Source organism: Cebus imitator, unplaced genomic scaffold (assembly GCF_001604975.1).
Source record: "Cebus imitator isolate Cc_AM_T3 unplaced genomic scaffold, Cebus_imitator-1.0 Scaffold72, whole genome shotgun sequence".
NCBI classification, from domain to species: Eukaryota; Metazoa; Chordata; class Mammalia; order Primates; family Cebidae; genus Cebus; species Cebus imitator.
Genome location: NW_016107387.1, coordinates 3,932,271 through 3,944,656, shown reverse-complemented (window position 1 = coordinate 3,944,656; position 12,386 = coordinate 3,932,271). Strand labels below are relative to the sequence as shown.

The 12,386-nt window shown below is 42.9% G+C and overlaps 1 protein-coding gene across 1 annotated transcript in view; it reads right to left on the bottom strand.

Moving 5' to 3' along the window:
• The window catches only part of MYH13 (myosin heavy chain 13), a 67,259-nt gene extending 55,746 nt beyond the window's left edge, over positions 1-11,513 (bottom strand). The window contains exons 1-7 of the mRNA XM_017531427.2: positions 11,486-11,513; positions 9,699-9,749; positions 4,589-4,807; positions 2,755-2,898; positions 2,518-2,674; positions 273-300; positions 72-183 (exon numbers count right to left, since the gene is read on the bottom strand). Coding sequence (XP_017386916.1) covers positions 72-183; positions 273-300; positions 2,518-2,674; positions 2,755-2,898; positions 4,589-4,795 — 648 coding nt within the window. The 5' untranslated portion in view covers positions 4,796-4,807; positions 9,699-9,749; positions 11,486-11,513. The remainder of the gene's footprint in view (positions 1-71; positions 184-272; positions 301-2,517; positions 2,675-2,754; positions 2,899-4,588; positions 4,808-9,698; positions 9,750-11,485) is intronic.
• Between the last annotated feature and the right edge of the window lie 873 nt (positions 11,514-12,386).

The following is a 12,386-nucleotide window of genomic DNA, read 5'->3' as shown; positions in this document are numbered from 1 at the left end:
ACACTTGGTGCTCACCCAGGCTTTAAATTATACTTATTCTGATAAACCTCTGGGTGCGGGTGGCTGCTCACCTGCATTTTGCCAGGCTGTGGCTCCTTCTTCTTGTCCCCAGTGACTGCAATTGTTGCAAAATACTGGATGACACGCTTGGTATTCACAGTCTTCCCAGCCCCGGATTCTCCGCTGCCAATTTAAAAGTAAACGGAATAAAGGAGAGTGGAAGGGAGGGCACTCCTTTCCAAGTCTTGATGGTGCAAACAGGGGTTACTCACGTGATGAGGATAGACTGGTTGTCTCGATCTAGAAATGCAGAGGGAAGCAAAGTAAAACAAGTAAACAATAAACAGAACGTTAAAATAAAACAATATTGTTGGGGGGATGGTTGGGGGAGAACACAGGCTGTAGTTAACGTCTTTGCCACTAACTAGTAGTATGATTTGGGCATGTCTAACTTTCTCTGGGACAATTTAGGCAGATTTCCCAAATGTGGGATGTGCAATATGACCAGCCTGGGAGGTGACTGGTGAATCCCACAGCATAGAACTTATTCATATTTGTAGATTTTTAACTCCTGCTAGCTCTTTCCCATCATCCTTTTTCTTTTTTTGAGACGAAGTCTTGCTCTGTTGCCAGGCTGGAGTGCAGTGGTGTGATCTTGGCTCACTGCAACCTCCACTTCCCTTTTGGGTTCAAGCAATTCTCCTGCCTAAACCTCCCAAGTAGCTGGGACTACAGGCGCGTGCCACCACACCCAGCTAATTTTTTGCATTTTTTATAGAGACGAGGTTTCACCATGTTAGCCAGGATGGTCTCGATCTCCTGACCTCGTGATCCGCCCACCTTGGCCTCCTAAAGTGCTGTGATTACAGGCATGAGCCACCGCGCCTAGCCCCTATCACCCTTTTTCACAAAGAAAGCAAGTGTCAGGTTCAGAGCCTGTGGGGCCATAGCTTTTCATTAGCATTTATAGCTACTGGTTGGTATTACAGAATTTTTCTTTTATCTTTACCTTCAACTTGTGAAAATTGATACTGGTTTTCCATTTACAATAGAGTATGGATTGAATTGTGACCCCCTAAAATTCATATATTGAATTCCTAACACTAGGACCTCAGAATATGACCTTATTTGGAAATAAGATGTAAACGAGAGGCAGGGGTGATCAGTCAAGATAAGGTCACGCTGGAGTGGGGCAAGCTCCTGATCTAATATGACTGGTATCCTTATAAATAGAAGAAATGTGGAGACACATAAGCACACGGGGAGAATGCCATATGAAGATTAAGGCAGAGATCAGGGTGGTTTCTACAAATCCAAAATAACAAAGATTGCTGCTAGCAAACCATAGAAGCTAGGAGAGAGGCATGAGCCAGATTCTCTCTCAGTGTCCTCAGACAAACCAACCCTGCCGGCACCTTGACCTTGGACTTCTATCCTCTAGCACTGTGGGACAGTACATTTCTATTGTGTAAGCCCCCAGCCTGTGATACTCCATTACAGCAGCCATACCAAACCAATAGAAATCGTGATATTTGTCTTCCCTTTAAAATTAATGTGCTATTAATTAATTTCAAGAAAAAATATGAAGTTTGCAGACATGGCAAGGATTGTGATTGTGAGACAGAAATGACAGAAGTTTGGGAACCCTTGTATTAGATGATTTTTAAGCATCTACAGATCTTAGATGCTTGATCTTTGTTTTGGTGGCAGGGGATGGAGTTTCACTCTTGTTGCCCAGGCTGAAGTACAATGGCGTGATCTCAGCTCACTGCAACCTCTTCCTCCCTGGTGCAAGCGATTCTCCTGCCTCAGCCTATCCAGTAGTTGGGATTACAGGTGCCCACTACCATCCCTGGCTAAAGATTTGTATTTTTAGTAGAGACAGGGTTTCATCATATTGGCCAGGCTGGTCTTGAACTCCCGACCTCAGGTGATCCACCCGCCTCGGCCTCCCAAAGTGCTGGGATTACAGGCCTGAGCCACTGCACCTGGCCTTGCTTCTACTTCTAGTATCTGTTCCAAGTCAAGTCAGATGAAGGCTGAACAGATGGACTTGATATTAGGCATCACGGCATGACAGTGTTACCATGCCTCTACTCCCCAGGTCATTCTGAAAATTTAAGGAGGTAAAGGGGAGCCTGAGTTTGGGGAAGAAGGCAGGAACACTGATTTACCCATTTCTCCAACTTAGCATACCCTGAGGGGCTACTAATTTAGTTTTTCTCTTCCAAGCACACCTGGATTGGTTGGGGGGTTCCCTAGGGACAAAGGTAGGGCATCTCCTTGTGTTCCACATTCTCCCAAATAAGCGTGAGCTTGGTGTAGCTTCAGCCATAACCACAAGCCTTGCCATGCACTGTGATTGGCAATGGAAGATGTTATAACCCTTGCTTTACACCCCCAAATCAGCTGACTCTCCTAAGATCACTTTGATTATTTCACCATTCAGATGGCCAATGCCCATTTGAAGTTAACTAAGGATAGCTTCAAAAAATATGAATCAAAGAAATTACTCACCAGTCAGCATGAACTGATAGGCGTTGTCAGAGATGGAGAAGATGTGGGGTGGGGCTTCCTGGCGCTTTTTGCCTCTGTAGGCAGCCACCACCTCGGGGTTGTACACCGGCAGCCACTTGTAGGGGTTGACGGTGACACAGAAGAGGCCTGAGTAGGTCTGGGAAAATTAGAACATTATCATTTGGATCTTGTTTTTACTCAGAGAAATGAAATAAAAAGGGGTTTACAGGCACTCACGTAGATCATCCAGGCTGCATAGCGCTCTTTGAGGTTGTACAGAACGGCAGGTTCATGCAGGTGAGTCATCATAGCCATGTCCTCGATCTTGTCAAACTTGGGAGGGTTCATGGGAAAGACCTGGTCATTGTTCAGAGTGAGTGTCTGGGTATTGAGAGGAAAAGCAGGTAATAAATGGGTGAGCCAAGCGTCCGCATCGCACATTACTGGTGTGGTAGAAGTCGTGAGATATCGTGGAGTAATTATCCCATTGGGATGGATAATTTGACGGATCATTTCCATGCCCAAACATGATCCATAAATAACAGTTCTTAAAGAATCTGATTCTGGTCAAACTATATAACCAGTTCTGGTCTGATGCCCCCTCCAAGTCATCCTGCTGTCATGTGTACCAGGAGTGGGTTACAGGTGTGCAGAGCTTTGGAGCCCTTGGGCCCCAAGGCCAGGTTGCCTCTGTTTACCCTATTTGTTGTGAGTGCTGTGATGAGACAAAGGTTGGAAGATTACAAAGAACTGTTCCAAAGTGTTCTGTGCTTTTCTGCCTCAATATCCCTGCTCATGGGGGTCTCCTTCAACTGGAATGTCTTCATGAAAATTTTGTTTAGAAACCTTCAAAGCTCAGCTCCACCACCACCTCTTCCACGACCTGTCTTCTTTCTCCCCTGTTGCTTCAAGGCTCCCATAATTATTTGTACGTCTGCTCTAATAGTTCAAACATTTGGGGGTGCATCATGGTTCTTTGCTGAATATTGTGAGAATATAATTTTTTTCTTCCCTGTGTTTTTCCCACCTCTCTCCTCCATTCAAGCATATGGCTGTCTCTCAAGCATACTGCATGACTCAGGAGAGGTAGAAAATAGGGAAAGAAAAGAAAAAGAGCCTGTAATACTTTCTGGATTTTGTTTTCCAAAAGCCTAAGCCCTTAGGAAAACTTTGAGGTTTTGCAGAAAAGGTAAAAGGAAGGAGATTCGTTGGTATAGACCACATTTTTTGAGGAAGGGAGGCCCTTTCACTCCACCACCCCAGACTAGAAAAAGACAGAAACTCAAGGTAGCCAAAAGGGAGGTAGAAAAGTCTATGTATCCTGAACCTCTAAGGACTGGAACTTGTTTCTTAATAGATCCTCTAGGGAGGCTGCGAGTCCCCAGTGTGGTGCTGCGTTAGTTCTGAAAGTGTGACACATCCCTGAGGTGGCGGTGGAGGCACCCCAAGAGTGACAGAAAAAAATTTTTCCCAGCCCACTGAAAAGGGGCTGAAATCAGAGGTTAAGTTTAATAACAAAAAATAAAAGCAAGGTCTGTCTCATATCCCTGAGTTTGTGAAATGAGATTCATACCTACCATATACATCTTTGGGAAACTTTGGGAAAGCAGGTGCTGAGATATGCTTATATTTGCAAAACAATCAACACTGTGACCTAAATCAGGTGGATGTCCAGTAAGTACATGATAATTCTCCACATTAACCGAGTCAATGGCTCCTGAGCTTCCTCTATAGGAACCACTCTGCAGCCCAGAGAGGGATAACTGGTCACCCCATCCAGTATCAGCCTCTTCCTTAAATAGCCCAACCTTTTCTGCCCTCACCTGCTGCTTTCCTCTAAAGCAAACACCACAAAACCCCTTAAAGCCCAGGTCCTTGGAGAAGGAAAGAGTCAAGAGTGAAGATGCATGCAACAACGGTAGCTTTCACTTGCTACTTCACCGCAGAACAGATAAACTCCGTTTTGTTCTATCTTCAGATTCCAAAGGACCAGCATACAATTTCTGATATTCTACTCCAAAGAAAAATGAGCATGCTCATATGATCAAAGACATCTGGAATCAACACTCACCCGGTCATCATCGAGGGTCTTGACTGTGACTTTGTCATTTTCCCTACTCTGGATCATGCCTTTCACATACATTTCTTTATCATCCACTACAAAGCAGGCTTTCTTGGAATCGAATGGCCGATTTTGAGCCTCGATTCTCTCCTTCTCTGGTTTCCGGAGGTAGGGAGCTGCTTCTCCAAAAATGGCCATTTCTGCATCAGAGCTCATGACTGCAGAGGGCTGGGAAGACCAGAGGGACTGCTGAGTCTTGTGCTCGGGTGACGACTGAATCTGCAGGGCCCCTACCCATTATTCCATTCAAACAGGGGGTCAGATTCAAAGCCTCCTAGATTGAATGTAGGTCCTGAGGGATTGATGGCCAGGTCTAGGAACTTAAAGTGTGCAAGTGGGAATAAGCTAAAGGGGATATTTTATTATAATGAAAAAGTATGAAGTTTTTTTTCAATCCTCTGAGTGTCAATTTTGGGAATATTTTAGTTTAGCCCCATGTATGCATATCTGAACCAATTAGAGGCCAATTAGAGCCAAGGTGAACCCAATGAAAGAGGCTTTAGGAAACACTTTCTAAATCGCTCATTGAGTTTGAGCCTGTAACCTCAGTGTCCCAGTGTGGCAATTCCTCAAGGATCTAGAACTAGAAATACCGTTTGACCCAGCAATCCCATTACTGGGTATATGCCCAAAGGATTATAAATCATTCTATCATAAAGACACATGCACACACATATTTATTGCGGCACTGTTCACGATAACAAAGACTTGGAACCAACCCAAATGGCCATCAGTGATAGGCTGGATAAAGAAAAGATGGCACATATACACCATGGAATACTATGCAGCCATCAAAAAAGATGAGTTCATGTCCTTTGCAGGGACATGGATAAAACTGGAAATCATCATTCTCAGCAAACTGACACAAGAAGAGAAAACCAAACATCGCATGTTCTCACTCACAAGTGGGTGTTGAACAATGAGAACACATGGACACAGGGAGGGGAACATCACACACTGGGGCCTGTCTCGGGTAAGGGGGAATAGGGGAGGGATAGCAGTGGGTAAGGTGATGGGGAGGGATAGCATTAGGAGAAATAACTAATGTAGATGATGGGGTGATGGGTGCAGCAAACCACCATGGCACATGTATAACTATGTAACAAACCTGCACATTCTGCACATGTGCCCCAGAGCTTAAAGTATAAAAAAGAATATTTGAAAATCGTCACTGGAATGCTGAAAATTCTTAACAGACATTTCTTTTAACCCTGTAAAAAGTAAATGACTTGAACATAAAGATTTGTCATATTTGTTTAAATAACAAGATGATAGGAGGCAAAATGGCTCAGAGTGATGGTCCCAACTTTCTCTTTTTTTTTTTTTTTGAGATGGAGTCTAGCTCTGTCACCAGGCTGGAGTGCAGTGGTGTGATCTCGGCTTACTGAAACTTCTGCCTCCTGGGTTCAAGCAATTCTGCCTCAGGCTCCTGAGTAGCTGGAATTACCAGCACACGCTGCCATGCCCAGCTAATTTTTGTATTTTTAGTAGAGTCGGGGTTTCACCATGTTGACCAGGATGGTCTTGATCTCTTGACCTCGTGATCCACCTGCCTTGGCCTCCCAAAGTGCTAGGATTATAGGCGTGAGCCACCACGCCCGGCCAGCACCTGCTTTTTAACAAGAGCTCCAGGTGATTCCTATGCATAGAAGATGGGGAAGTACTGCGCCTCTAAACTCTAAACGCTGTCTCTAAACTTTGTGCATAGCAGTGTCAGCGTGAGACAAACACTGATTAGTTAGATTAATACCCACCTTAGAGCTCGCTGCATAGGGTGTGTGTGTGTGTGTGTGTGTGTGTGTGTGTGTGTGGAGGGGGTATAAGTCTCTTATCCCTTGTATCACTTTCTCCCAAACTATCTCCCTTTCTTGGCCTTTCTTGCCCTTCTCTTTATGTACTTTTTCCTTCTTTTATGTAATGTATTGTCCCTACTTAGAATGCAGAAAATTCACCTTAAAGTCCTAGCACTGAACAAACCACTTCACCTCTCTGGGCTGCAGCCTCTTCTCATTTAGAACAGAGAAGCCAGCCCAGCTCCTGTCTAAGGTTCCTGCAAGTCCTGGGTGGACTGCTCCTTCTCTCTGCATTTGCTTCTCCCACTCCTCCTCTGGACCTCAGCCTCCCAAAATGCTGGGATTACAGGCGTAAGTCACCGTGCCTGGCCAACATAAATATTTTAATAAAAATTACCATATTTTCCAAAACAAAAAAAAAATAGTGAGAAGGGTAGGGTTTTTCATTTTTTTGCAAACCTCTTTAATGTCTCCTCACTGGAAGACTGTTGGATTCTCATGCATTCTTCTGTATTCATGCCACTGCTGTTATGTTTGGTGAAAGTAATTATAAAATATTTAGCTATGTAATTTGGAAAAGGAAAGAGTATTTTAGCCACCTTTTCAAATAATTGTGAATTTTCTTCCTAGATACTGTACCAAAACTTGACAAGTGGTCATTTCTTAAAGGCTAGTTGCAATGTGGAATCTGAAGCCGTATCAATAAACATTTTGTAATCTGTTACATTATAATCCGCTAGTCTGTCTTGTACTTTGGGTGGATCTTCTTTTCCCATAGATGGTTGTTTGGAAATACTAATTCACTAAAAAATACAAAAATTAACTGGGCATGGTGGCTCGTGCCTGTAATCCTAGTTACTCGGGAGGCTGAGGCAGGGGAATTGCTTGAACTGGGACCCTGGAGGAAGGGTTTGCAGTGAGCCGAGATCACGCCACTGCACTCCAGCCTGGGCTACAGAGAGAGACTCCATCTCAAAAAAAAAAAAAAAAAAGAAAGAAAAAAATAGGTTAATATTTGTTTAACATTTAGGAAGTATGCTACGTCCGTGTATTCGATGATATAAGGCAGTGTTTCTTGACTGAGTGCAGTGGCTTACACCTGTAATCCCAGCACTTTGGGAGGTTGAGGCAGGTGGATCACAAGGTCAAGAGTTCAAAACCAGTATGGCCAACATAGTGAAACCTCGTCCCTACTAAAAATACAAAACATTAGTCGAGCATGGCGGTATGCGCCTGTAATCCCAGCTACTCGGGAGGCTGAGGCAGGAGAATCGTTTGAACCCAGGAGGTGGAGGTTGTGGTGAGCCAAGATGGCGCCACTGCACTCCAGACCAGGTGACAGTGCAAGACTCTATCTCAAAAAAAAAAAAAAAAAAAAAAAAAGTGTTTCTCAAACTTAAATGGGCATATGAATCCTACTATGAATATTCAGTAGGTCTGGAGTCGGTTGAGCTTTTAAATATCTTACAAATTTCTCAGCTAATGCGGATAAAGCAAGAATGTAGGGTAACTTTAAAAACAAGTAAAAGAAAATGCATCAATGTTAATAAAATTATTAAGTAAATTGACAGTATTGGTGTTAACATGGATATTGTGGTGGCAATAGAATAATAAAGTCTGAAGTTGGGGAAAGGCTGCAATAACTGATAATTCAGCCATATTTTTAGTCCTCCTGGAAAAACAAGGCTTTTCCATCTGGGCCTCACTGACACTTTTCAAGCAGAGATTTTTCTCCCTTTACTTACTCTAACCGTGACTCAGAACCCAGCATTCCTACTAGTATTACCTAGATAATGCTTGAGTTAGCCCTCCATATGCCTGCAATGGTGCATCCAAACTAGCTGAATACTTTTAGGCACAACTGTTTTCCCTTTGGGGCAGGTTTGATTGGCGCAAGATTATTCTTGCTTTAAATTAATATCTGGCTCTCCATAGCTTCAGGAGAGTTCTCATTCCACCCCCTGGTAACAGCAGAACAAGTTCAAACCTTCCTACGTGACAACCCTTCACCCTTTCGATGGCTATTCTGTGTTCTGCTTAGCTTTATCTTTTCCATGCTAAGCAGCCCCAGCTTCCTTTACTTCTTCTATGACGTGCTTCTGAATCCCTTACCATCTCGGTCACTCCTCTCTGAAGCCACTCCTGTTAATCTCTTAAAGTGTGATATCCAAACCACATGTCACCCTCCACTGGAGTGTGCCCTCACCCCTCTTGACCTAGGTGTCATGCCTGAGGTGGTGATTGCCTGTTGGCAGCCACGTTTCACACTGCTGACGCGTCACTCCGTGTCGAGCAAAGCCCCTCAATCCTCTTGTTGCATGCAGTTGCTAAGTCAGATCTTCTCTCTGCATTTATGCAACTGTGAGTTGGGACCCAAGGGAAAACCATTCATTTTTGACGGATAAACTTCACCTGTTTAGATCTGACCCCAGTCTCTAGGCATGACTCATGCTGCTCACTGAGCGCCACCCTCAAGAGTTCCCTTAATTAGCCTCTTCTGTGTTCCAAAAGCAGGACCTGTTTCCACCGTTGCATAGCTGTACTGCTTCAACCACCTCCTCTGTTCCTGTCTTTAAGAGTTTTCTAATTGAGACAACCAACCCCGCCTGCCTAATCTCCATCACCCCCTTCTGAGGCTCCTATCTTTCTGTTTGCCCTCAGGGCACCATGACACTACTCTCAACTTTCATTCCTCTCCAGGGAATTTCACCACTACTGTGTCTTCTCAGCAATGATGTGGTCGTGTCTCAATGACACCTTGGCTTTGTTGGTCCCAATCTATCTAGAATTATCTCTAACAAACACACATTTTAAGGGGATAGGGTTTTTATTACCACACTGGGCCTGGGATTGAACTGATCCCTCCTCATTCTTTCAGCATTACGTGTGAGGGAAGTGCAGCTGTGTGGGGTCAGGGGTGCAGACTTTGATTAAGGAGCAGCAAAGTTAGCCTGTGTGTGAAGACTGCATCTGGACTCTACAAAATTCATGTTCTGAGCCAACTAATTACTATATATTGACCTGGAGCTTTTATGTCAAAATTCTGCATTATATTTTGTACATTTTGGTGTGATGAGCAAATATGAGAAGTCATTCTTCCTTTGACAAAACCTATATATATTTTAAAATCTACCTTTAAGAATAGTTATTGGTTTCAAATTCATCAATTTCATCTTCTTATGAGTGCGGCAAGAATGAGAACGTGTAAAACAATGTTTGCTGATTTCAATGATTGCATTCATGATCCAGTTGAAAACAACTCTTACCTTCTTGGCTCCCGAGTGACAGTCAGTGTCCTTCAGGAGTAAAGCGTCTTCCTGGAGATAATTTGAGAAACGAAAACCAAACCAAAAAAAAAAAAAAAAAAATCCCCAAATGATCTACCAAGAGTTTAAATATAGAAACTATGTTTGTTCCAGTTTATCTACCTTAAATAGATACACAGTAGATGGCGTGGAATGAAATAAATTTGCCATTTTGAATTTTTACTTTTGGTTAAAATTATTATTCTTTAAACAGTTGGTTAATCACAACATTTAATTAATACTCTCTTGAGAACCGTCTATGTCTATAATGTACTGCGTCAGCTCCTTCAGGGGATATGAAAAATAAAGTACGATATCTGCCTATAGGAATGTAAAATTTAGTAAGGGAGAAGAGAACGCTCAAATAAGCTTTTGAACAAGATTAAGACACATTTTTAAAGAGTCTAAACAAAGTACTATGGGAACTTAGAGAAATGGCTTCCTACTGGAGTGCTGTGAGGGGTCAGGGAAGAAAGAAAGCAGGGAAAGGAATGTTCCAGATTGCAACTTGAATGCTTAGGGGCAGTTCCCTTTTTCTTTTTCAATAGGAGAAAAGTTATAAATTGTGGACAAAGAGTTATTTATTCTCTTTAAGGTTCTAGATTCTCCCTGGACATGATGAAGGCAGGGCAGCTGAAAACTCACCTGGGACTAAGGATTCTCAGCCCTAGGAGTTTACAAACGATGTGGTTATCTCAAGGAGGCACGAGTGTCTGAAAAATTTTCAATATCAAATGTAATGTAAGCAAACTTCCCATTTACCATACAGTGCTCTCATGGAGCCAGGGGAACATTTCATGAAGTCCCATGTAGGCAGGAACAGACATTAAGGACTTGGTTTACTATTCTCGTTGCCTCCTTTCTCTGCCTTTAATGCATCTTGAATAATCTCCAGCGATATCCTAAAATTCTCACAAATTTCTTTAAAAAAATTAGAGTTTTACATACTATATTCTGAATCCTCAATTAAAAAAATAAAATATAGAGGCAGAGCTACAGAATTCTAGTATCAGTTCCGTTAAGTAGCTGTTGTGATCTCTTTGGGCGTCTGTTTCCTTCTGTAAAATGAATCAGTTACACGAGAAAATCTCCAAGATTCCTTTCAACCCTATGAGTCTATAACAGAAAGTTCTCCAGTAGAGATGGTGGCCTGAATTCAAAGCATCACAAGTCCTCCTGAAAGATGCTATTGAACTGTCAGACACAATCCAGTCCCAAGTCCATAAGGCATGCCATGTAAGACCAGTCTGCAAACCAGTCAATTCAAATCAGTCTATGACCATTCTAAGATGGGTAAGATGCTTGGGATTATTTCTCCCCACAGCCATTTTTCAGAAATCCTGACATGGGAAACAAATTAAATAACCATAAACATTTCAAATAATAGCTTAAGCAATCACAGAAGAGATACCATAAACTACCATGTTAATTTGCTAACTGAACAGTATAACATTGACCTAAATAGTCAGAGGAGGTATTATGCATTATACTCAGTTTTGTTTGGCAGGTGAATATTTTTTATCTCGTAATTGTTTATACTCTTGTCTTTTCACCCCTTGTAAAAGCTTCTTGAAACGTAATTGTCTTGTCTTTCCATCTTGTCTCCAACACTGCCCTCAACACAAGACCTTACACTTAGTAGGCCCTCAGTAAAGTCTACTTTGTTGCCTCCCTGCCTGGACTGGTAACCTGATCAGGTGCAATGATAGCTACACGGAACAAAAAAGTGGGCACTTGTGAGCACTTACCTAGAGATGCTGCGGTCACAGCAATTTCGGGAGTGCGGCCCCCAGGTCTCTTTATACTCCCAAATCTGCCAGCCCAGCACTCTAACTTGGCTATATTTGGGGGATCACCATTTACTTGTTAGATGAAAATGCGTCGTAGCGCTGATCTCTCACTCTTGTTAAGTTACTTGGATAAATGACCAGCGGAGGCTGTATAATGCCAAGTCAGCTGTGTAGGGATTTTGACGCTGGACACAGATCTTTGAGACTTAGAGAGTCCTAGGGGCTGAGTGGAACTGGAGCAGAGTGTGCTAAGAAGGTCACTGAAGGGCAGAACTACAGGATGCTTTGTCAAGCAATGGGTGGTCAATAGTGTGGGCAGTAACAACACCCCATTTACCCGGCACTGGTATGGGATGGTGTGCTCTTCGTCTCAGAAATCTCTGGAAATTTAAGGTTGACCTTTTAATACATCTAGTCTTATTTATATATGTGTTTGTTTAAAAATCTGTTGGAAGAAAAGCTTTCCAAAATGTATTTGACATTATCCTGCTCTTTGTAACCTACTATCTTGAATCGGATTTAAGCTTTTCTTGATCACTCTGGGGTTCTGGGAGATGATATAATAAAGTCATCAAGTATCTTAGGTTCTTAGTGGGTCATGCCTGCACTAATTGTTCCTGCTGTGAATTTTGTGTCCACATTTATTTATTTATGGAGACAGAGTCTTGCTCTGTTGTCTAGGCTGGAGTGCAGTGGTATGATGTTGGCTCACTGCAACCTCCATTTCCCGGGATCAAGCAATTCTCCTGTCTCAGCCTCCGGAGCAGCTGGGATTACAGGCACATGCCACCAAGCCTGGCTAATTTGTGTATTTTTAGTAGAGATGGAGTTTCACCATGTTGGCCAGGCTAATCTCGAA